The sequence below is a fragment of the Heterocephalus glaber genome, unplaced genomic scaffold (genome assembly GCF_053883595.1).
Source record: "Heterocephalus glaber isolate CG9 unplaced genomic scaffold, H.glaber_assembly_v1.0 deba00000331, whole genome shotgun sequence".
In the NCBI taxonomy this organism is placed as follows: domain Eukaryota; kingdom Metazoa; phylum Chordata; class Mammalia; order Rodentia; family Bathyergidae; genus Heterocephalus; species Heterocephalus glaber.
In genome coordinates this window covers 45,561,816-45,585,217 of record NW_028258142.1, presented here as the reverse complement: position 1 = coordinate 45,585,217, position 23,402 = coordinate 45,561,816, and the positions used below count along the sequence as shown (strand labels likewise).

General features: G+C 39.6%; 2 protein-coding genes across 3 annotated transcripts in view; one reads left to right on the top strand and one right to left on the bottom strand.

Annotated features, from left to right (window-relative positions):
• The window catches only part of LOC147830119 (uncharacterized), a 29,261-nt gene extending 23,979 nt beyond the window's left edge, over positions 1–5,282 (bottom strand). The window contains exons 1-4 of the mRNA XM_087188649.1: positions 5,226–5,282; positions 2,420–2,533; positions 2,189–2,314; positions 1,440–2,142 (exon numbers count right to left, since the gene is read on the bottom strand). Of these exons, the coding sequence (XP_087044775.1) occupies positions 1,440–2,142; positions 2,189–2,314; positions 2,420–2,533; positions 5,226–5,282 (1,000 nt within the window). The remainder of the gene's footprint in view (positions 1–1,439; positions 2,143–2,188; positions 2,315–2,419; positions 2,534–5,225) is intronic.
• Galnt1 (polypeptide N-acetylgalactosaminyltransferase 1) overlaps positions 2,030–23,402 on the top strand; it is a 119,018-nt gene continuing 97,645 nt past the window's right edge. The window contains exon 1 of one of the 2 annotated variants that reach the window (XM_087193320.1): positions 2,030–2,099. The gene's annotated coding sequence lies outside the window, so the exon portion shown is untranslated. The remainder of the gene's footprint in view (positions 2,100–23,402) is intronic. The other variant, XM_087193323.1, reaches the window with a different exon arrangement.

Below are 23,402 nucleotides of genomic sequence, written 5' to 3'. Positions count from 1 at the left end.
CCTGGCTTCTTCTCTATGTTCTATCTCCTGTAAATATTTTGTCCCACTGCATGAATATACCATATTTTATTTACTCAGCATTTCTTGGTCATTTGGATTTTCTCACTTTTTGACTATTACAAATAATGCTGTTATGAACATATTGTTAGTTCTCTTGGCTACATACTTAGTAGACATGTTGGGTCAAACGGTACTTTCATGTATAACGTTTTAAGAACCTGATAAACCATTTTCAAAAGTAGCACACTTTTTCATTTCCATAAGCAATGTATGAGGGTACTAATTTCTCCACCTCCTCACCAACACGATTTTTTTTTTAATTGCAGCTATTGTAGTGGGTGTGAAGAACTTTCCCACTGCAGCTTTAATTTGCATTTCCCTAAGTGACTAATGATGTTGAACATTAATTGTTGATCATTTACATATCTTCTTTGGTAAACCGTCTTTATTTTGGTTCACATTTTAATTGGATTATTAGTCTTTTTATTAAGTTGTAACAGTAATTTGTATATTCTGGATACAGATCCTTTGCCAGATATATGATTTGTAAACCTTTTCTCTCTAGTTAGGGTTTTTCTTTGGATACACTATTTTTAAAAGACATGTTTATTTCAAAGTGAACTTTCCTTGTAAACATTAAGAGGCTAACAACTGACTCTGCTTCTACATATTATATAAATACAGTACTTTTAAAACGGTGCCTTTTATTTTCAAATACAGTACTTGGAAGATGTAGATGATCAAGAAACAGGACAGTAAAATTCCCGAGATAATCCTCTGTAAAATTTCTTGCTTAGTTTTTCGGTTATGTGAACATGTACTATACAATTTTATTTTCACATTTATTTATTTGTGGCGCCCGGGATGGAAGCCAGGGTCTTGCTCATGGTAGGAATACGCTGCATCATTGACCTACACTCCCAGCCTACATGTACAGCATGTATTTAAAGGTTTAAGTACAAATAGAAGAGGCTCATCTTCCTAGCTCTTGGTTGGCAAGCAGTAAGATACAAACCTTTTGAACGACTTAATTTAGTAAAAAAGACTGCCGGTTAAGCCCCGCGTGGAAGAGGACTGAGGTTCTGTCTTCTACCCTTCAAGAAGGGTGGGCCTGGGCATTGAGAATGAGCGCTTCCCAAAGGGTGTAGTGGAAAGGCCCTTCTCATGTCACTGCGCAGGGCACTTTATCCCCAAAGTCCCCATTCTGCCGGGGGCCCCGACATACGTTTGTTTTTCGGTCCCCGAGGCGCGGCTGCCTTTTCCGGCCCAGCCTGGGTCCCGGGCTCCGCAGGCCTGGACTAGGCGCCGCCGTCAGAGCCTCAGCTCCAACCCAGTGGAACCCTACAGGTGGCTCCGCCCGAGTGAGGGGCGGCCTCGAGCGCGGCCCCCGGCCGACCGAAGGCTTCTGGGGCGGTGAGGGCAGCTCCATTTTCTCTCACCGCTTGCGGGGCTCGACGTGAAGCCGTCCAAGTTTTGTTTTACTTGCTGCGGCAGCCTCTTTGTCCGTTCACGGTTCAGGGGAGAAATCTCTCGGCTCAGGCCGCACCGAGCTTCGAGCGGTCGGGCGGGCGGGAAGAGAAAGCCGAGCGCGACGCCGGAACCTCCCGCCCCGAAGGCCCCGGCAGGCGCGCGGGGGGCTCGCCGCAGGGGAAGGGCCGGCGCATCCGGGCGAGCGCGGCGCCCACGCCTCCCCCGCGCAGTCGCACGCGCCCCGCGCCGCCGAGCACGCCGCGCGCCCTGAGGACCCGCCCGAGCGAGCGGCCTGCGGGCGGCCCCGCGGCCCCGGCCCGCCGCGCCGAGGGACCCCGAGCGAGCGAGCGAGCGGCAGCAGCGGGCGCGGGATGCGGGGCGGCCCGGACTAGCACGCCCAGCCCAGGAGGCCCGGCGCGGAGGCGGGGGCGGGCACGACGGAGGCGGGGCCCGCGCCGGGCCCGCCCGCCCGCTGGGGGAGCCGCCGGCAGTGGCCGAGGAGGCGGCGCGGCGGACGGCGGCCCGAGAGTAGCGCCCGCGCTGCGGCCCGCGGGACCGCGCCGCGACCGCCCGGGCTGGCCCAGAGGAGCGCCCGCCGCCGCCGCCGCCGCCGCCGCGCGCGCAGCGAGGTGAGTGTCCGCCCGCGCCTGGGCTGTCCTGGAGCCGCGGCCACTAGCGCGGGCCCTGAGCGGGAGGCGGAGGCCCGTCCGCGTCCCGCGTCCCGCGTCCCTTTGTGGCCGGCGCTACCGCGGGGCTGGGGCCCGGGCTTTGGGTGGGAGATTCCGGGGCTGCCGGACACGCGGCATCTCTGGTTGGCAGCTTCGGTGAGCAGCGAGTTTCCGTCCTAGTTTGACATTGAGTTAGAACCGTTTTTCTTTTAGAAGACGGAAGTTTGTTTCATGGACAAAAATATAGCTAAATATGGCTTCTGGGTTCGGCCGTCCGGTACTTGGAGCCGCGGTACCAGCCTGACCCTCGCGGGCCGGCGCGACGGGGGAGGGGAGGACACGCCAGCAGCGGGGGGCGGGGGCTTCTCGGCCCGCTGCCCGCAGAGGACCCGGCCCTAAATTAGCAAAGGTCTGCGAGGGAAGTAGCCGACTCTAGGGTAATGTGGCAGCCCTTCTTGCAAGAATGAATGAATGAAATGTCATTCACTCTCTCAGAATCAATACAATGCCCATTTAAAGATTTCCCGAGAATTGGGATGATTTGCATTGTCATTGTCACTTTTACCTGGTCTATCTTGCTTAGCGACCCCCTCCCTCCTGCCCTCAAAATTGTGACCTTGACCTGGTTCCCAAAGCCGCTTAGCTAACCAACTCTTTCATTATTCCAGTGCTTTTTGCACCATATCTCTGTCTAGAACTGTAGTGCCCAGTGGTAGCCACTGACCGCATGTGGTTATTTAAATTAAAATTGAATTTTAAAATATTTAACTCCTCCGTCACTAGACATACTCCAGGTGTTCAATAGCCAGATGTGCCAGGTGGCTACAATAGAACAGCTCTTGTCCATACTATCTATCCATTTATTTGGCAAGTGTTTATCAAATGCTCTTTGTCTAGGTTTTAAGTCTTGGGAGTACTGTGGTGAATAAGAGAGACACAGTGTCCTTGCCTTTATGGACCTTGTATTTTGCATTATAGTTTGAGGGTGTTCCCATGATACTTGAGAGCTTTGCTTTTTCTTGCATGGTTCGTGGACAAGCTTCAGCCCTTGTCACCTGGGAGTCTGGTAGAGATGCAGAATCTCAGGCCCCAACACACATAACTGAATGAGGAGCTTCTTTCACTGGATACCAGGTTGAGTGTACTTTGAAATCTGAGAAGCATTTTTTCACAGTGTCAATGATAAACTGGATTTGATAAATGTTTTGATGGTTTGGTACTTCTTTTAAGCAGCCGGCTGTAAAACTTTGGAGCTCTCACTGTGTATACTAAATGTCTGGCTTCCTCTGCTGGAGTTTAAGCTTTATGAAAACTGGGATTGTGGCTTTCTTTTCCAGCTCATGTATCCCTAGTGCCTGGTAACCAGTAGGCACTCAATAAATGCTGAGTAAATGAATGAGTTACTGGGATAGTTAAAACTGGGTTGTTAATCCCAGTCACATGGCATCAGGTGGGATCAAGGGCCCAGTGTCACAGTGAAGATGATCTATTTGTAGCTTTTCGGCTCGAAACCCTAGTCACCTGACTGAAATTTTGGTCCTGGCATGCTGGAGTATTCTCTCTCTCTCTCTCTCTCTCTCTCTCTCTCTCTCTCTCTCTCTCTCTCTCTGAGAAGAGTAAGAAATTTGAATCTGAATCTTAATCATATGTTAATGCCTCATACAAGTTTTTGTTTTTTAAACTAAATTCCAGACTTTATTTGGATCTCACTAGTTTTTCCACTAATATTCTACTGTTCTAGGATCCAATCCAAGGTACTACAGGGTATTTAGGCATCATATGTCTTTAGTCTTTGGTCTGTGACATTTTTTCAGTCTTGTTTTTCGTAATTTTGGTGGCCTGGAGGAGTTCTGTTCTTTTCTTTTCTTTCAGACAGGGTTGTACTGTGTTGCCTTGGCTGGTCTCAACTCCTGGGCCCAAGCAATCATTCTGCCAAAAGAGTCCCATCTCCCCACCCCAAGGGCTGGGACTACAGGCATGTACCATTGAGCCTAGCCATTTGTTTCTCTTTTGCAGGTAGCCATTCTCTCAAGTTCGGCATAAACAACCCTGGACTGCTGTCACTGTAGATTAGTATTGCTTTATCTAAAATTTTATATAAAGTTATGTAATGCTTTTTAAAAACTCAGGTGAATGTTTTTGAGATTTACTCTCTTAGTAGCCTATTCCTTTTTGTGGCCGAGTAGTATTCGTTTGATTGTCTCATCTTTTTTTAGGAGCTGCTGCTTTTGATTGGCTAGGTTGGTAAGGAAGGCTTCAAAGGCATTTGAACTCTTGTACTCAGTGTTTGGGAACCCTCTCAAATCACCCTGTCTTTTTGTTATTTCAAAACAAAACACTGTCTCTCTCTATCCGTTTTCTGTAGGCGCTGTGCTTATTTCTGGCATGGTGCTTTTATTCTCTTCCTAAGATCACCCTCCTCACTAATGAAAGTGCCTCCTTTTGTTCAAATATTTGATCACTTCTCATCTCCTTTATGAAGCTTGTTTCCCTGATGATTTATGCTTGTGTCACTTTACATGAATGTGTGGTATTTGAGGGTACAAATAAAATTTTATATTCATATCTGCATGTCCTCACTTAGGCTAGCGCAAAGTAAGATTAGTAAAGGGTTAAGAGGGCCATCTGAAATGTTCACATTTGGGTGATGACCACTCTTAGAATAGTGAATGAAGGTCTAGTTTTTTTTTTTTAAGTTAAACTTTTTATAGTGAGATAATTATAGATCTACATGTACTTTTAAGAAGTATTTCAGGAAGACCCCATGTACCTGCCATTTACTCATTTACTCCCAATGATATCATTTTGTAAAGTTAGTACAATGTCAGATCCATGACAGTGACACTGATACAATTAAGAGACAACATTTCCATCTCTACATTCCCAGGCCTTTTTTAAATGTTTTATTTTGGGACAGATTTCTGATAAGTTGACCAGGCTGGCTTGAATTTGTAATCTTCCTGCCTCAGCCATGCTTCTTTCTCATAACCACCCACTCTTTAAGTCTTATTAAATCATTAATCGGTTCTCATTTCTATAATTTTGTCATTTTAAGAATTTTATAAATGTAATCTTACAGTTAAGTACCTTTGGAATTGGCTTTTTCACATAATTCTCCAGTTCTCGTAACCTAGGTTGTTGCATGTATCAACAGTTGCTTCCTTTTTCTTTATTTTTTAATATTTTTGTGTATCCTTTTATTGGTACATTTTAGGTGTACAATATAATGGCATTCATCATTGGAGATAGGCACCTTTACATACTCTCTTGATTCTTGTTTTTTCCCCCCTTCCCCTGCCCTCCCTATTTACAAAGACTTTGTTTCCATTTTTTCATTTTCTCATATTAATTCCATTGCCTTCTTTCCTTTCCCCACCCCTCCCACTTCCCCCTCCCCTTTGCCCCTTTTCTTCCTATTTCACATTATCTATTATACCTTTTAGTCCTTATTTACACTTTCACTTTCTCACACTAGAGAAACTATTCGGTATTTACACATGTGTGTCCTATTTATTTCACTTAAGAGTATCGCCTCAATGTGCATCCATTTAGCAATAAATGTCTCTAATTTCTTGTTTTTGTTGGCTGAATTAGTACTCCATTTTATTAAAAAACCACATTTTCTTTATCCAGTCTTTATCCAGTCTCCAGTTGATGAGCATTTGGGGTGTTTCCAAGTTTTAGTTTCTTACTTTTTCTTGATGAATAGTATTTCATAATGTAGATGTATTTATATGGTATACTTTTTTGGGGGGCATCGAACTTGGGTCCTTGTGCTTGCGTGTCAGGCAGCGGCACCTCTGAGCTAAATCCCCAGCCCTATATGGTATACTTTTATGTTTAACTGTTCATGTATTACACATCTGGCTGTTTCTAGTTTTTGGCTATTTCAGATAAAGCTGCTGTAAACACTCACATCCAGAGTTTTGTGTGAATAAGTCTGCATTTCTCTGTGCTAAATGTGAAGGAATCCAGTTAGGTTATGTGGTACTCATGTGCTTAGTTTTTTTTGTTTGTTTGTTTGTTTGTTTGGTACCAGCGATCAAAATCAGGTCCTTGCGCTTGCGCAGCAGGCGGCGAAACCACTGAGCTAAATCCCCGGCCCATGTGCTTAGTTTTTAAAGAAACTGCCAGGATGTTTGCTAGAGCAGCTGTAATAGTTTGCATTTCTATCAGTGATGTATAAATGATCAGTTTCTCTGGATCCTCATCACATTTGGTGTTACCGCTATTTTCCCCTAATGACTGATAATACTGAGCATCATTTTGGTGGTGCTGGGGAATCAAACATTGAGCTTTGGGAGTTCTTTATATATTCTGGATTCTAGTCCTCTGTCAGAAATGTGATTTGTCTGAAGACTGAATGTCTTTCACTTCCTAAACATGGTCGTGTGTCCCCCCCCCCCCGCCCCCGGCCCCTGTACCAGAAATTGAACTCAGACCTTCGTGCTTGCCAAGCAGGCACTGTGCCACTGAGCTATGTCCCCCAACCTAAACACGGTCTTTTGCAGAACAAAATTTTAAAAATTTGTTGTAGTCTAGTTTCCCAATTTATTATTTATGGATCATTCTTTTTGTGTCAGGTATAGAAACTCTTGGGCTAGACATACATCCTGAATTCCTGAATGTTTACTCATATTTTTTTATAGACATTTTATAGGTTTACATGACCCATTTTGAGTTTTTTTTTTTTTTTTTGAGTCGGGGATTGAACTCAGGGCCTCGCATTTGCCGGGCAGGCGACACCACTGAGCTACATCTCTGGCCTTGAGTTAGTTTTTATATAAGGTGTAAGACTTAGGTCAAGGCTTATTTATTTATGGATGTTCAGTTGCTTCAGCACCATTTACTTTTATCTTTTGCATGTTTATCAAAAAATAGTTGGATATATTTGTGTAAATCTATTTCTAGATTCTCTGTTTTATTCCTTTGATTAATGTGTCTCTGGTAATAGCACACAGGATTGGTTACCCTAGCTATAAAATCTTTAGATAAAAAACTTTTAAATGAGGTACACCGATTCTTTCCACTTTATTCTTGTTTATCAAAGTTGACTTAGTTTTTCATGTTTCTTTGCTTTTTCATATTCATTGTAGAATAATCTACATCTCCAAAAGCATCTTGCTGAGATTTTTTTTTTTTTTTGGTACCCGGGATCGGTTTCTTGCACTTGCACAGCAGGCGGTGAAACCACTGAGCTTAATCCCTTGCCCTTCTTGCTGAGATTTTGATAGAAATTTTGTTACACCTGAATCACTTGAGGAAAGTGGACATTTTTACTATGTTGCATTTTGCAATCAGTGAGCAATATCTGTTTATTTAGGTCTTTGATTTCTTGTTTTTTTTGTTGTTGTTGTTTTTGAGACAGGGTCTTGCTGTGTAGTTCAGGCTGGCCTTGAACTCTCTGTGTAGTCCAGGCTGGTCTCAAGCTCTCTGTGATCCTCCTGCCTCCGTCTCCCAAGTGCTGGGATTACAAGTGTGCACCACTATGCCTAGCAGGTCTTTGATTTCTTTCATCAACCTTGTGTAGTTCTTTCATACAAGTTCTCCATACAGATTTTCTTAGATTTTTGTTAGATTTACATGTAAATATATGCTATATATAATACAATATATATAAGTATAATGAGCTTATATAATGTAAATAATATACTATATTGTAAGTAGTATTGCAGTTTTAATTTTGATATCCAGGTGTTAAAATATAATTAACTTTTATATGCTAATATTGTAGTCTGTGACCTTTTATATGCTGATCTTTTATTCCATGATCTTGCTGAACTCAACTCATTAGTTCTAGGAGTTTTTGTAGATTCCTTGGGATTTTTTTTTTTTTAATGTAGAAAACCATATCATCTGCTGATAGAGGTGATTTTATTTCTTCATTAATATTTTACATGTATAATATTTTATGTCCTTTTCTTGGCTTACTTCTCTGAAGCTTCTGTTACTGTGTTGATTAAGAGTGGTGAGAAAAGACATCTTTGCCTTGTTCCTGATCTTAGGGGGAAAGTATTCTTCCATCATTATATATACATTAACTATAGGTTTTTCACTGGTGCCCTTTATCTAGTTGAGCATCTGAATTCTATTTACTATTCTTTTGTTCCCTTTCTTCCCATCTTTCTGAGAGTTTTGATCATGAGTGGATGCTGAATTGTGTCTCCTGTTTTTGTGAATCAGTTGATAGGATGTGGCTCTCCTCTCTGCTCTGCTTCTTCCCCCTCCCCTCCCCTCCCTTCTCTTCTTTCTTCCCTTCTTTCTTTCTGGTACTGGGGATCAAATCCACATCCTTGTAGTTCTTCATACCTACATGCTAATCCTACACTCAACCCCTGGGCTACATCCCCAGCCCCACAGTTTTTCTTCTTGACATGATGGAATACATTGATTGTTTCTTTTTTTTTTTTGGTACCAGAGATCGAACTCGGGTCCTTGCACTTTTGCAGCAGGCGGTGAAACCACTGAGCTAAATCCCCAGCCCATACATTGATTTTTGAATACTAAATAATTTTTTGTATATATTTCTGAGTTTTATTTGCTCTACTATTTTGTTAACAAAATTTTCCCTTTGTATTCATGAGGCCATTTAACACTATAAATTTCCCTCTCACCACTGCTTTAGCTGTATCACCCAAAGGTAATATGTTGTATTTTTATTTTCATTCAGTTGAGTGTATATTTTATTTCCCCTGAGACTTCCTCTTTTACCCATCGATTATTTTGAAGTCTGCTGTGTTATAAGTGTTTGGATATTTTCCTCTTATCTTTGTGTTTCTGGTTTCTAGTTTGATTCCATTATGGTTGGAGGACATGTGTATGATTTCACCTATTTTAAATTTGTTGAGGTTTGTTTTATGGCCCAGAATACAATCTGTCTTGATATATGCTTTGTAAGCACTTGAATAGAACATATTTTCTACTGCTATTGGCTAGTGTGTTCTCTAAAGGCCAGTTAGATCCTGAGGAAAGAAGTCTTGATTTTTTAGGTGAAATGACCTGATTTTTAATGTTGGAAATTAATTTGAGTTTTAAAAAACTTTTTGGGAGGAGAGAAGGAGCAAAACTCTGCAGTTTGGCATCCTGGAAGTTGCCTCCCAGGGAAAGGCTGGAGTCAGTTTGTGAGTGTGAAGAAGAAAAGAGTAGTAGTTTATAGAAAAAGGAATCCAAAACTATAGAAAGGAATGTAATTAAATATACAAGTAGATAATATTATCTTTGAAAAGGAGGAAGGACTGAGAAAGAGGAAGAAAGGAAATGTGAAGTAAAATTGAGGTGGAAAGAACTTAAATCTGATGAGATAGGATTTCTCTGTTGGTTGATGATGCCCTCCCCTCCCCCCTCCTCCCGCTCCCCCTGGGGAGATGTACACCATTATGGCTTGACCTTACTTAGATCCCTTTACCCTCTCCTGTTTATGATTGTATTTCCGTTACATTGTTTAGAACCACATCAGACTGTGTTACAATTTTAGCTTCCATAGTCAAACATAAATTAGAAAACTCAAGAGAAGGAAAGTCTACTGTATTTACCCTAAGCCTATTATATTTAGTCATAATTTTGCTTACAATGCTCTTTCATTTTTTTGGTACTGGGGATCAAACTGGACCTTGCGCTTGTGAGGCAGGAGGCGGGACCACTGAGCTACGTCCCCGGCCATGATGTTCTTTCTTGATATCTCAAGATTCCTTCCTTTATGATTTCCTGTTTTAAAAACTTTCTTTAGCCATTCTTTTAAACTAGGTCTCCTGTGGAATATTCTTTTAGTTTCCTTTGTACAAGAATAGCTTGATTTCTCTTTCAGTTTTCTTTGAATCTAGGATTCTGTGCTGATAATTGTCTTTCAGCCCTTGAAAAAATATTGTACAACTTTCTTCAGCTTTCTGTGGTTTCAGGTGAAATTCACTGTCATTCAAATAACTTTTAAAATTTTTCTGAAGTGTATGGTACCTCTTGGTATCAGTTTCTTTGGGTTTGTCCTGTTTGGGTTTTCTTAGCTTCCTGAATTTCAAAATTTATGACTCTTTGCAAATTTGGAAAGTTTTCATCATTATTTCTTTGTGTTTTTTCACTTCTTTCTCTTTCTTGTCTCTTTTCAAGACTCTGATGTCTTGAACATTAGATCTTTTATAGTTTCACAGGTTCTGAAGTTGTGTCCAGTTTTCTTTAATTTTTCTGTTGCTCAGATTGAGTACTTTCTTTTGCTTTATGTTCTGGTGCATTTTCTCTGTCCCTTCGATTGTGAGTCTACCCACTAAACGCTACTGTATTTTGGTATTTTTCAGCTATAAAATTTGTATTTAGTTCTTTATATCTTCTGTTTATTTGCTGAGGCTTTTTATTTATTTTTAAATTATTTTGAAATATGCTTGTAATTGTTGAATTATTTCTGTCATGGATGCTTTAGAATTGCTGTCAGATACACTAATTCTAACATCTCTGCTGTCTTGGTGTTGACATCTACCAGTAGTCTTTAATTCAGTCCGAGGTCATCCTGGCCCTTCTTATGATGAATGATTTTTTTTTATTTTTGGTACCCGGGATTGAACTCAGGACCTTGAGCTTGTGAGGCAGGCGCAGCGCCACTGAGTTAAATCCCTGGGCCTTATGATGAATGATTTTAAAAATAAAAACCTAGATATTTTTATATTATGGTATGAGATTCTAGATCTTATTTAAGCTTCTTGTTTTTGCTACCCCCTTCTTCCCCCATCTCCAGCGGAAGGAAGGGGAGGTGGGGCAGGGCATTGCTTGCTACCTTGTTATCATTAGGAGGAATTAGAAGCACAGACTCCCCATTTGGGCTCCATTAACCCAGTTTCTTCTTAGTGGGTTAGAGGCCCAGAATCTCCAAGGGAGAGGGTATGGAAGGGTACCTTGTTACTAGCTGATGTGGATAAAAGCTTGGGCTCCCTAGCTGGCCTTCTGGAATACTACTTTGGTGTGGAGGAGCTTGGAATCGTGTTACAGATGGTGGTATGTGAACCCAAGGCTGCCCACCTGACCTTTGTTGACGTAGGGGGGGATGGGACTGCAGTCTTTTTCTATGGTATTTGGAGTAGAGTGGTTAATAATATAATATAAAAATATTGTCTTATTAGCATGTTTCTTTGCCAGTCCTTTGGCTAAAGAAAACAAGCTTTAAAGGGCTTTTTTGTTTGTGCCACTAGCATTGCTAGGTTATTGGCTTCTTCTGCTCCAAATCTGGAGTATATGAGGCAAAAATAAATACTAGAGAATTCACCATTATGTTGTTCCTTGGTCCTTAATGCTCATTACCAGTCTGCCTTCTCTTCACTCTTTAATAGTTCTCTGTCCAGTCTTATTTTTGTTTTATATGTAATGCTCAGATTTTTTAGTTGTATTTATTGGAAAAAATGGGAAAAATACATCCACTTCATTATCTCAGAAATAAATATTCCTGGAGGGGTAGTTTTAACATTTCCATCTTTCAGGCTGATTTTTCCTAATATAGATAAAATATGATTTAAAAACTATAATATATAACTTTCATTTTAAAAATTATTTGATTCAATAGATGCAAAATTTCTATATGTTTACCCCAAGCCCCTCTAACCTTATTTTTCATCGACTAACACTGCCTGAAGTGTTATTTGGTTCTTTTTGAAATTATAAATCAACAGTTAGCCATTCAATTTAATGTCTATTACTTTCCTTGTATTTTTATAAGGACATCTTCAGTGGGAAACCAACCATTTTTAGTTCTTAAAAGGGGGCCGCATTTGGGATTGTTTTTAAGGTAGATGTAGGCATGCACAATAATGAAAATTGAATACATTTCTGATATTAGGTGATCTATTCTTTAAATTTTAGAATTCTTGTAAGTTCTTATAAAATAATTCTTATAAAATTACCACCACTTAGGGGAGGTTGAGGCAGGAGGAGTGCATGGTTCAATCCTGTCTGGGCAACTCAGTGAGACCCTGTAAAGGCTGGTGATGTAGCTCAGTAGTGGAGCATCTCTGGATTCGATCCCCAGTACAACCACCACCACCACCACCACCACAACCACAAAAAGGCCTTTAAAGGTATTGTAATTCATGACTTCTTATATTAGAGATCATGTAATTATTTTGGTTCTGTAGCAGTGTCTATCTAGGCAGAGGTTTCTGGAATGTTTTCTTTTGGTTGGCAGTCTTGGCTACAATACAAACAAAACCTTTGTAGCAAGCAAGTCATGAAGTGATTTGAAGACTGTTCATTATGTTTAAATGTCTCAGTTCTTGCTAGATTTTTGTGTCTTTAGTAATCATAACTATTCCATTTTAAACAGTAAAATAGTTTGTAATGATTTGTAGAGATCCATACTAAATTTTACATTCTTTGGAAATTACACATTATATTTATAATTTGTTGTTTTCCTTCAGATTGACCACTGTGGGAAAATTTCTGGTAATGTTGAAGTTCTCATTTTTCCATTCTGAGGAATTAGTGAGTCATTAATAAAGACTTTACTAATACCTGCACCATTGTGTGGAAAGGGTAGTAAAAAGCTAGGAGGACAATACTCTTATAGTAGTAAGGCATGAGGTAAGTCCATATTCTGTTCATACTTGGGCTGCAGAACTAATTTTTAATTAAGTCTTTTCATCCAAATGGAACACAGTGGGAAGTAATAGGACTGTTGTAGGGAGAGTAACCATGAGGGTTTTAACTTTTATGTAGAGTAGGGTCATAAGAGAACTGACACTGCTTTGCCATGGGGGATAGAAAATAATGGTAAGATGGTATCTGATCTGCAGCTTGGGAAGGGAATGAAAATGTAGAGGGAAGACGAAGATGGATAATTGTAGACTGAAGATCTTTGAACAGAGCTGGAAATTCTTTGATGAGCAACCTTTGGGGCATTTCAGTGTACGAAATGTATAGATGCTCCTGGAGAGAAAGGTCCTTTTGTGGCAGAAGCTTTTGACTGGAAATACTTTTAAGTTAGAGGAGGGGATACAACCCTGGAAGCTGGTCCTTACGCCGTCGTCAGCTTTTGCCCATGGAAGGTTTAAAGAGCATCAGGGCAATAGTGAGTTGGTTCAGAAAGATCTGAATGCAGGCTATTGAAAATTGGAGATGGAGCTGCAAAATATAAGTAAAACAATACAGATAACATTGGCCACATGCCACACACTATTCCTAGGTGCTCTTTAATTTAGTATAAACTAAATTAAATTATTAATTTGTTTGATTTTTATAACAGTATTAAATGGCATACATGGAAAGGTTAAATGGTGAAGCTGGGACCTGCACCTGTACCTGTGTCTGTGCATTTAAAATGGCAGTCTAGGTGTAGAGCTTATGAGGTTTTTGTTGGGTTTTTTTTGTGGTTGTTTTTGAGCTTATGGTCTTAACCACCAGACTAGGCTGTCTTGCTAGGGTAACTTGGGCAAGATTCAGAGGGGCTTTGAATGCCAAAGAGAATACAGATGTTTGAAAGCCACAGGGAGCTGTTGAAGATTTTATTGATTAATTTTTTTTTTTTTTTTTTTGGTACTGGGGATCGAACTTGGGTCCTTGCACTTGCGCAGCAGGCAGCAGAACCACAGAGCTAAATCCCTGGCCCTTATTGATTAATTTTATCAGAATTAAGCTTGAATGTACATGTAGATGAATATATTATTGTTTTTTCAAAAAACTAGAGATGAAAAATGATGCTAGTGAACTAGTCCAGGTGACTGTATGTAGCAACATACAGGTGCATTTTTAGAGGTGGAATCAGGCGTTTTTGTTGATGGACTAAGGAAAAGAAAGAATTCAATCACTTGCCCTCTGAATGGATGCCACCACTAAAAACGGTGGAAAATAACCAGGTGAGTTTGAGAATAGTGAGTGTGTCTTGTCTTTTCTTTATGCAGTGTTGGGGATAGAACCCAAGGCCTCACACATGCTAGGCTAGTGCTCCACTACTGAGTTATCCCCAAGCCCGTTGAGTATGTCTTTTTTTTTTTTTTTGGTACCAGGGATCGAACTCCGATCCTTGCGCTTGCGCAGCAGGCAGGGAAGCCACTGAGCTAAATCCCTGGCCCCCGTTGAGTATGTCTTGAGACATGTCCAGTTGTAGGTGCCGAAGAGGGACTCCAGGTGGGACTACCCTGCAAGTATCATGGTTGAAGAACTGGACCTTGAGGGGAAAGGTCAGATCTGGAGATTCAAATAAGTGTCATCAACAGTGAGATAATGAAAATAGGGAGTGATAGAGAGGGCTAAGGAATAAACCTGAGGGGTGCTTAACAATTTGGGACGTAGAAGAAGAAAATGTTTATCACATCCTTGCTAAATATTGAGTATCTGCTATGTGCCAGGTACAGTGAATACAGAGTGAAAGAAACAGACATACTTTCTGTCTTGGTTGGTCATAAAATGTAATGAAGCAAAGTTAGAGCAAGTAAGTAAGTAATAGAGAAATGACATTTCAGCAGAGATCCAGAAGTTGAAAAGATTTTAATAATACAAGTGGGGGCAAGAGGATTCCCAATAAAAAGAATGGTATGCGCAGATGCCACATAACAGAACAGGGCTCATTCTAAGGAACTGAAAGGTCAGTGTGGCTGAAGAGCCTTTGGTGTAGGGGGAAGGGGATGAGATGAAGGTGCAAAAATTGTTATCAGTCAGCTGATGCTTATCCTCACTTATCCTCAGTGCTGCTGAAAGGCTTTGTAGGAGAGAACATTGCTTGAGTATGCTCACTGTGGTGGTAAAGGATTTTGTTTTACTAGAGGAGCAAGAAGTCTTGATTTTTCAGGTGAAATGTCCTGATTGTTAAATGTTGGTAATTCAGTATTTCAGAAACCTTGTTTTGAGGGTAGAAGGGGCAAAACTTTTTATTTATGCAATTTGGCATCCTGAAAGTTACCTCCAGGGAAAGGGCTGGTGGAGTCAGTTCATGAGTGTGAAGAAGTAAACAGGAATCCAGAACTATAGAAAGGAATGTAATTAAAAATACAAGTAGAGGATATTATCCTTGGAAAGGAGGAAGGACTCAGAGAGAGAGGAAGGAAGAAAATGTGAAGTAAAATTGAGGCAAAAGGAACTTGAATTTTATGAGGTGGGATTTCTCTGGGGTCACAGCTGGGATTATATAATGTTCGAGGACCTGTGAGGTGTACATGAGTGAAAGTAGAAGGTCAGAGAGGGAAGGCAAGAGAGGAGTTTTAAAGAATAGTAAGGGCTTTGTCTGGTTAGTTAGCATAGGTTTATAACAGACTCACCTTCAGCCAGTGAATATGGTTTTGATGTTTCTCTAGTACCTTAGAATCTTGGAAATTGAAGCAGAAAAAGTGAGTAGTGGAACTTGTTTAGGTTTAGAGGTTGTAAGATTGAAAAGAACAATGACTTGAGTGATGTGTGTGTGTGTGTGTGTGTGTGTGTGTGTGTTAAAGAGTGCATAATTATGATGGTTGTATGACTCTAGGTTGGTAGGTAAGCACTTGAAACTAAAAACTTGGTCAGGTCAGAGAAGAGGAGGTGATACGGAAGCAGATTGAGAAGAGAAGGTTGGCAGGAGTGAGGGAATCTAAGTGCCAGATGGTCAGGAGATTGTGATTGGGGAAATAGTTTATGGCTGGGCTTAGTTTTGGCTGAAGCGTTTTTGTTTTGTTTTTTGAGACATGGTCTTGCTATGTTAAACTCACTGTGTAGCCCAGGCTGTCCTCAAACTCATAATGTTTCTGCTTCTGCCTCCCAAGATCCCAGGTGTGCACCGCCATTTCCAACTCTGAGGTCCATGTTTAAGGTATAGATAGTTAGGTTGGTGTTGGCTCCTGAGACAAGACAGATTACCAGCATTGAGGCTGTTGAGGACCAGTCTCAGAAGGGAAGCTTGAGGGCTGGGGATTTAGCTTAGTGGTGCTGCCACCTGCCTCGGAAGCGAAAGGTCCTGAGTTCTACCCCTGGTACCAAAAAAAAAAAGAAAAGAAGGGAAGCTTGAGATAGAGTTGGAAATGGAGAGGAAGATGGCAGATCCATTGCTGAATTAAGCTCATTGGGGAACGTTGGGATGTCACTTAAAAGATCAATCCCAATATAAAGATAAATATTTTGGGGGTGGGGCTTAAACAGAGTAGCAGATTTTGATTCATCCTCAGTTCACATTTAACTATTACAATATATTATTGTAATCATATGGAAATATCCTATGTAAAATACTCTCATACATGACAGATAATCATAAACTAATACACAAAAAGATTTGAACTGATCCATTCTGCTCAGGGCGAAGAGAGGTGGGTTCCCTCTGGGATTCTTAACCACACCCAGAGATTGTGACCTGTTTTGTTCCCCTTTACTTGTGACTCTCAAACTGGTTGAATATGTAACTAATCCAGCCAGGTCTTCATCTAGGAGCCTGGGAATGCTTGAGTTGCCACTCTCGGAGGGGCCATGGGCTTTGAAAGATCTTCAGAATTTTCTTTCAGCAGTGGAAGTAACCTGACCATAAAACTGTGCCAATAAGACGCCATCTACTCGCCATCCTGTGTATAAAACTAAGCAAAAATCAAAATGATTGTGAATTTGGGGAAGCTCCCTTCTCCCTATCTGGTGGCAACATGTTTCTTTTTAAAAATACTGTTGGGAGAGTAGGACAGTAAGGGTTTTTTTTTTCTTTATTAAACAGTGGGATTTTTTTTAAAAAAGCAGAAATAGTAACATGTTATATAGTAAGATATTCTGTCAGTACCAAAAGGCATACAGTGAAAAGTAATTGTTTCATTCTAGTCATTTATTCTTCACTTTGTAAGTGGAAGTTATAGATCTTTCTGGGCCAAATGAAAATTGCCTGAAATATTTTTTTGTGAATTAGAATATATGAAAAGATGTGATAATTTAACTAGAGGGGAAAGAAATCACCAATTAGGTATGACTTACTGGTGGACATATTTTTAAAGTTAAATTTGGAGAGCATTTTGAAAAAGAAGGTGGGGAATTTATATTTTGGGAAGAGAGGGTACTGTGAAAACCAGAGAAAACAAGAGAGCTTTGGAAGAACTCAGGACATTAGATGTTAAATACAGAGGTTAAAGTAGATTATGTCAGAGAAGAGCCAAACATGAAGAAGCTTTTGCACTCTATAGTAGGAGTTTATCTAAGCCCTAAACTGGAAAAACTTTTTTCCAGAGACCCAAATAGGAGCACAAGACAGTAGCTCTATTCAGATTGGGGAGAAAGGTAGAATTAGGCAGACAAGCCAGCATAAACTAGATTTAGTGATATACAGTAGGGTAGTAAACATTAGAATTACTCCTGGAAAAGAGTGTTAAAGACTGTAAACGTGAATCAAGCCAGCTAGATTTCTTTTATGCTATTCTCTCATTTCTGAATATTCTCCACCTGTAAGTACTACTGAGCTTTAGAGTTTCATTATAAATTTGAACCATCAATATGCAAAAGTGTGTTGATCTAAGCAAAAAAGATTTCTAAGGGATGAGAAGAGAAGGGGAAGGCAGGAAAGATGGTCACCTAGACTTAATTCTTCGTAAAAAGTGTCCGGTTTTGTATTCATGTGTAGATATAGAGTATGTTCGACATATACAGTGACTATTCAGATTAAAAACTCATTTTCCATAAAATGTCTTTATGAGGTGTGATTAAAAAAAAATAGTGGAGGGCCAGGGATTTAACTCAGTGGTTTTGCCGCCTGCTGGGCAAGTGCAAGGACCTGAGTTCGATCCCTGGTTCCAAAAAAAAACAAAACAAAAATACAGTGAATGGTGCTGTTGAGCGCCATCCAACAGAAAGGCAGACTCATAAAAAATTATAGTGTGTTCTCATCCACCTTATTTACTGGATTTGGCTCTTTCTCAAAGTCACAATGAACATGAAAGGTAAATGTTTTTAGTGGATTCTGGACATCAAGGCAGCCATGAAAGCACAATTAAAGATGCTCATCTAAGAGGACTTCTAGAACTGTTTTAGAAAGTGGTAAGAACAATGGGATGATAAATGTATTTGAAGTTGAGGCGGAGAGTATATTAAGGGGAGGGTAATGGCAATGTATCTTTTACTATAATCTTAAATTTTTTTTAACATTTATCGTTTTTTTTGTTTGTTTGTTTTTGGTACTGGGGATCAAACTTGGGACCTTGCTCTTGCAAGGCAGGCGGTGGAACCATTGAACTAAATCCCTGGCCCTTTACCATATTTTTTGATCACTCTTCATAGCACCGTTGAACCTGAGGTTGAGTGCTTTTTGATTACAAATTCTTTGAAAGAGATCTCATAAAAATACTTGGCCTTGAATTTCGCTAGGCAGTAGCTTTCAGAGTACATGTACTCTTCCTCCCATGCAGCTCTGAGTTAAACTGCATTCCTCTGGGGCAGTCCTTCATACTCATGTCCTAGAATAAACTTCCCATTCCTCATCACCTTTTATCCTCAAGGAGCTCACAGGTTTTTGGGGAAGCTAGATGTATAGATTAAGTATCCCTTAGGCAAAATGCTCAAAACTAGAAGTGTTATAGATTGGGGATGTTCAGCCTCTGTAAGTAAACAATATAATATGATTAGGTGAAATAATAAAGATCTTCATTAAAAGAGTAAAATTTGCATACAAGAATGACAGAAAAGAAGGAATAACTGACTACATCTTTCACTTCTTTTCCTTCTTCAAGACACAGGAAATGCAGGCCCATGCTGTGACTGTAGCTAAGTCCCAGCCTTTGAAGGGGCATTATCATTCCAAATACACTCCTTTTCACAAGATCTTTGTGGTAAATAGAATAAAACCCTCTAAAAACAAATTCCCAATCCTACCACAGTAAAGAAGAGTTAGTGTATGAATAATGCTTTATGACATAAAATTCTTCTCATTACCAAACCCCAGTTTTCCAGAAATCCGAGTTTTATCACAAATTTCTTTTGGCATTTTTTGACATGGCAGTCTTTGTTCATTGACTGTTTTTTTCTGCTGTTTTGTTTGTTTTACTTTTTTTCTGCATTTCTCTTTAGAAATTTGACCTTTGATATTAGAGGAAATCTACATAATCAGCTTAGGTTGAAATAGAATTCTTATACAGGGCTGGGGATTTAGCTCAAGTGGTTCTGCCGCCTGCCTTGCAAGAGTAAGGACCCCAGTTGGATCTCCGGTACCAAAAAAAAAAATTCTTACACAAAAAAATTCACGTCGGGTAAAGTGTATGCAGACTGTGTTGGATAGAGTACAGTATGTGAGTTGGCATGAGATTAATAAGGCATTGTTCCTAAAGTCCATTTCCTGGGATGTTTCAGAAATACAGTAGCTTTGTTTTTCAGACTTCTTCTTTGAGATAGGATTTTCTCTTGTACAGTTTAACATGTTCACCATGGGGCTGTAATTTGTATGTCTCACTGGTGTGTGGCTCTGAACCATTGGTAGTAGGTACATGCATGACTGTCCCATCAGGAAGCATGGGACAGTCCCGTCAGGTGGTACAGCCTCCTGATGGGACGGTCAAGCATATACCTTCAGTGAGTGGTTCAGGCTGGCAAGAAGAATGGCTTCTCTCTTTGTTGTTAAATGTTTGAATTGAAAGCACTGCTGTACATATTAATTTGTTTGGATTAATTAAAGCTCTAAATTTTATGTTAATTCTTCACTATCTTGGCATAATGAATATTATTGAGACTGTCCAAAAAATGTTTTCCGGTTAGAGAATTAATTTAAAAAATGCAAGATGGAAGTTAAAGATATTATCAGAAGCACTTGGGAGAATGCAGTGATTAAGAGACAGAATGAATTATTCGTTTGATACTGGTTTTAATTTCTCTGTTTAGTATTAATTTCTCTAGCTTCTCTCTCTGAAAAATGAAATTCCTCCCTAGTAATTGATTTATCTTCAATATGCATTTGATTCTTTTTGGTAGAGGTGGAAAATAGTTCTGATAGTTCCAAAAGTCATTCTGAAATGGATAGAACCCAGATTAGTTCAGTTTTTTTTTAAGCTTCACTATGCCTGAAACCTTGTAGGTATACTTTTGTGAAATCACAGAATGTATGAATTTCAAAGAGTAGAACTTATTATATAATTTGTGAGTCCAAGGCAGAAGCAAAATGTGAGACCTTTATTTAAAAAACTGTTAAGATCTCAGCTATTTGCAAGGGTAAGGCAGAAGGGTTGCAAATTCGAGCCCAGCCTGGGCAACTTGGCAAGACTTGCCTCAGAATAAAAAACAAAAAAGGGTGGGGGATGTAGCTCAATGCAGAGGTCCTGGGTTTTATCTGTAGTACTCCCTCAAAACAAAACAAATGGCAAACAACCCTCCTAACCGCCCCCCCCCCCAAACAACAACAGAAACCCTATTAAAAGCTTCAAGACGGTGATAGCACATCATTAATCCAAACGCAGGACCCTTCTAAGTTGTGCAGTCCTATATGATTGCACATTTCATAACTCATGAAGCCTGTCCTTCAAGGAAATCTAAAGAGCTTGCTTAACAAAAGCCCTTCTTTTAATAGAAGAGGATGTACAGCATTTATATACAACTAGATGTTGATAAATTGTTACTGTACAGTGAGACTAAAACATTAACAGATGTTTCCAGAGGTTTTAATTTTTTGGGGGACCTTTAAATTATAAGCATTTTGAGATAATTAATTTAAAGTTACTGTTCTTTGCAGTGGTCATAAAAATAGACATGAGTTGTTTAAATAATTTCACATTTTTATCCCAATTTATTTCTGAATTATTTCTGAGTTCTTCCTCAACAAGTTTTGTTTTGTTTTTTTGGTACTGGGGATTGAACTCAGGACCTTGCGCTTGCAAGGCAGGCACTGGAACCACTGAGCTAAATCCCCGGCGCAACAAGTTTTGTTTTTAAAAATTTTTGTTACTGGGCCAGGACTTTAGCTTAGTGGGAGTGCACCTGCCTCACAAGTACAAGGTTATGAGTTGGACTCCCCTGGTACCAAAAAAATTTTTTTTGTTACAGAGGCTAGAGGTGGTAGAGCATTTGAACCTTGGTTTAATCTCATTGTCAAAATAAATAAACATATTTTGTCATAGTTATTGTTCTGATGCAAAATTCATTGGGTTAGGTTTAAATTTATTTTCCTGTAAATTGAAAGCTCTCATGGATCTCTAGACTCATAGGAAGGAAGATGAAGAGAATCAAGGAACTTTTATAATAAACAATGTAGATAATGAGCTTTTCCAGTAAAAGTATTCCCTTTCTAAGTGAAGCACATAGCCTGTTGCTTGTTGGATGCATGGAATAGCCAGCATGTTTGCTATTGAAAACTTGCTCTGTGCATCTCTATCACTACAATTTAAAACAAAAAGCTAATTTGAATAGTAATCAGATAGCTTGTGGCAAAATCACTTTAAACTTAAGAAAATTAATGATGACTGCTGATAGAAATAAATAGAAGTAGCTTAAACATGATTCCTAATTAAATCACTAAAATGTGAATGTTGACCTTTTCTAATAGTTACTGTGGCTTAGGTAACTTTGTCTCATTGGCATTCAATTTAATGCTAACGTACAGATAATTTAGTGCAAATTAGACCTTGTCTTTTAGCCTCTTAGACTCAGGTGAATACACTGGACAATTAACTGAAGAGAGCTACTAGAAAATTATATGCATATGGCCGGGGATGTAGCTCAGTGCCACTGTGCCTGCCTTGCAAGCCCAAGGTCCTAAGTTCAATCCCTGGTACTGCAAAAAAAAAAAAAAAAAAAAGGAAAAAAAAACCCTAAATGCATAAATTAGCTCTTCATAGTATGTGAAAATTAAGAACATGATACCATTAAGGGAGTTTGTAGTGTTAACAGCTACAGTGTAATAGAGCCTTTTCTAATGTAACAGAAATCAGCTCAGTTGATTAGAAACCATGAGAATTAGCATGTTTCTAAATTAAGGGTGTGATGATCATCTGTTTTACTTGGTGTGAGCATTTGCTAGCCAGAATGCTAATTCCAACTTTGATTTTGATTGACTTTGTTGTTCAGTAGAAGTTCAGTCTCTAAGAAGGAGCTTCTTTTTCCATTAAATACTGGCCTGGGAGAACTAAGATCCTTGATGTGGTTACAAGATAACTCTTCCATGGTTAAGGTAGAAACAGAACTGAGGACAGTCATGTTCATATTGCCATTTACAAAGTGGCTTTGAAAATTAAAGTGTCCTACAGATTAAATTTAATTTAATAATCTGGTGACCATATGTAGAGTATACATATTGTATAAGCCTAGTGTTAGACTCAGTGGGTAATAGATGAATGAGATATAATTCCAGTCTGCAAAGGATGAAATGTAAGAATAGCTACAATTAGAATGAAAAATATGGTTCAGTTGGCTTAGTCATTTGTTTGATAGTTACTAAGCACCTACTATTATAAATTATACACTGTGGTCAGCACTGCAGATTCAGAAATGCTTTCCAGGAACTGTCACATGGGTGATGTTGACATATAAAGATGCAACTGTATTAATAAAAGTATCATGGAAGGGGAGGTATTGAGGTGAGTCCCTAGCACTATTTCAGTAGACACTGCTCTGGATCCTGGGGATACTAAACCTCTGCCTTCACAGAACTTTGATCAGGGTCTTAAAACTTTGGAAGATGAACCAAGTAGAGGCTGTTTCAGACAGAGGAAGTAACAAATGTGCAGATAAAAAGTATAAGAAAACATGGCATATTTGAGAAGCTAGGAATAGTTGGATGTAACTAAAGGAAATTTATAACTTTATAGAAATATTTATGTTATTAAATAATTTACTTAGATTTTTAAGAGACAGTTTGCTAGCCAGTCATGGTGGTGGATCCCTGTAATTCCAGTTCTCAAGAGGCTGAGGCAGGAGGATTGCTGCAAGTTTGAGGCCAGCTTGGACTACACAATGAGTTCAAGGCCAGCCTGAACTACATAATGAGACCTTGTCTCAAAAAAAAAAAAAAGAGACAATTTTCTGTCTGCACCTGAGATTATGTATGAGTAAGGAGGTGCAGGAAGCTAAACTTTGGGAATTGGGAAATCTAATTATACTTGCCAGATGCAGGAGTTATTCTCATGGTCTTGAGAGTGGAAAATAGTGGCAACTTAGAAGGGCAACAAAAGAGCTCGAAGTGCTGTGTTATTACTAGTAGCAGATTTAGTACAGTATGTTGCTGTGTTAAAATGCTGTATTTTTCTGCCTTGGCAAATATTCTCAACTTGGTCTATTTTATTTCTTTTTTTTCCCCATTAACTTTATTGGTACATTTTAGGTATACAATACGGTTACATTCATCATTGGGATCTTGTACCATTACATGAGTCTCTTGGTTCTTATTTTTTTTCCCCT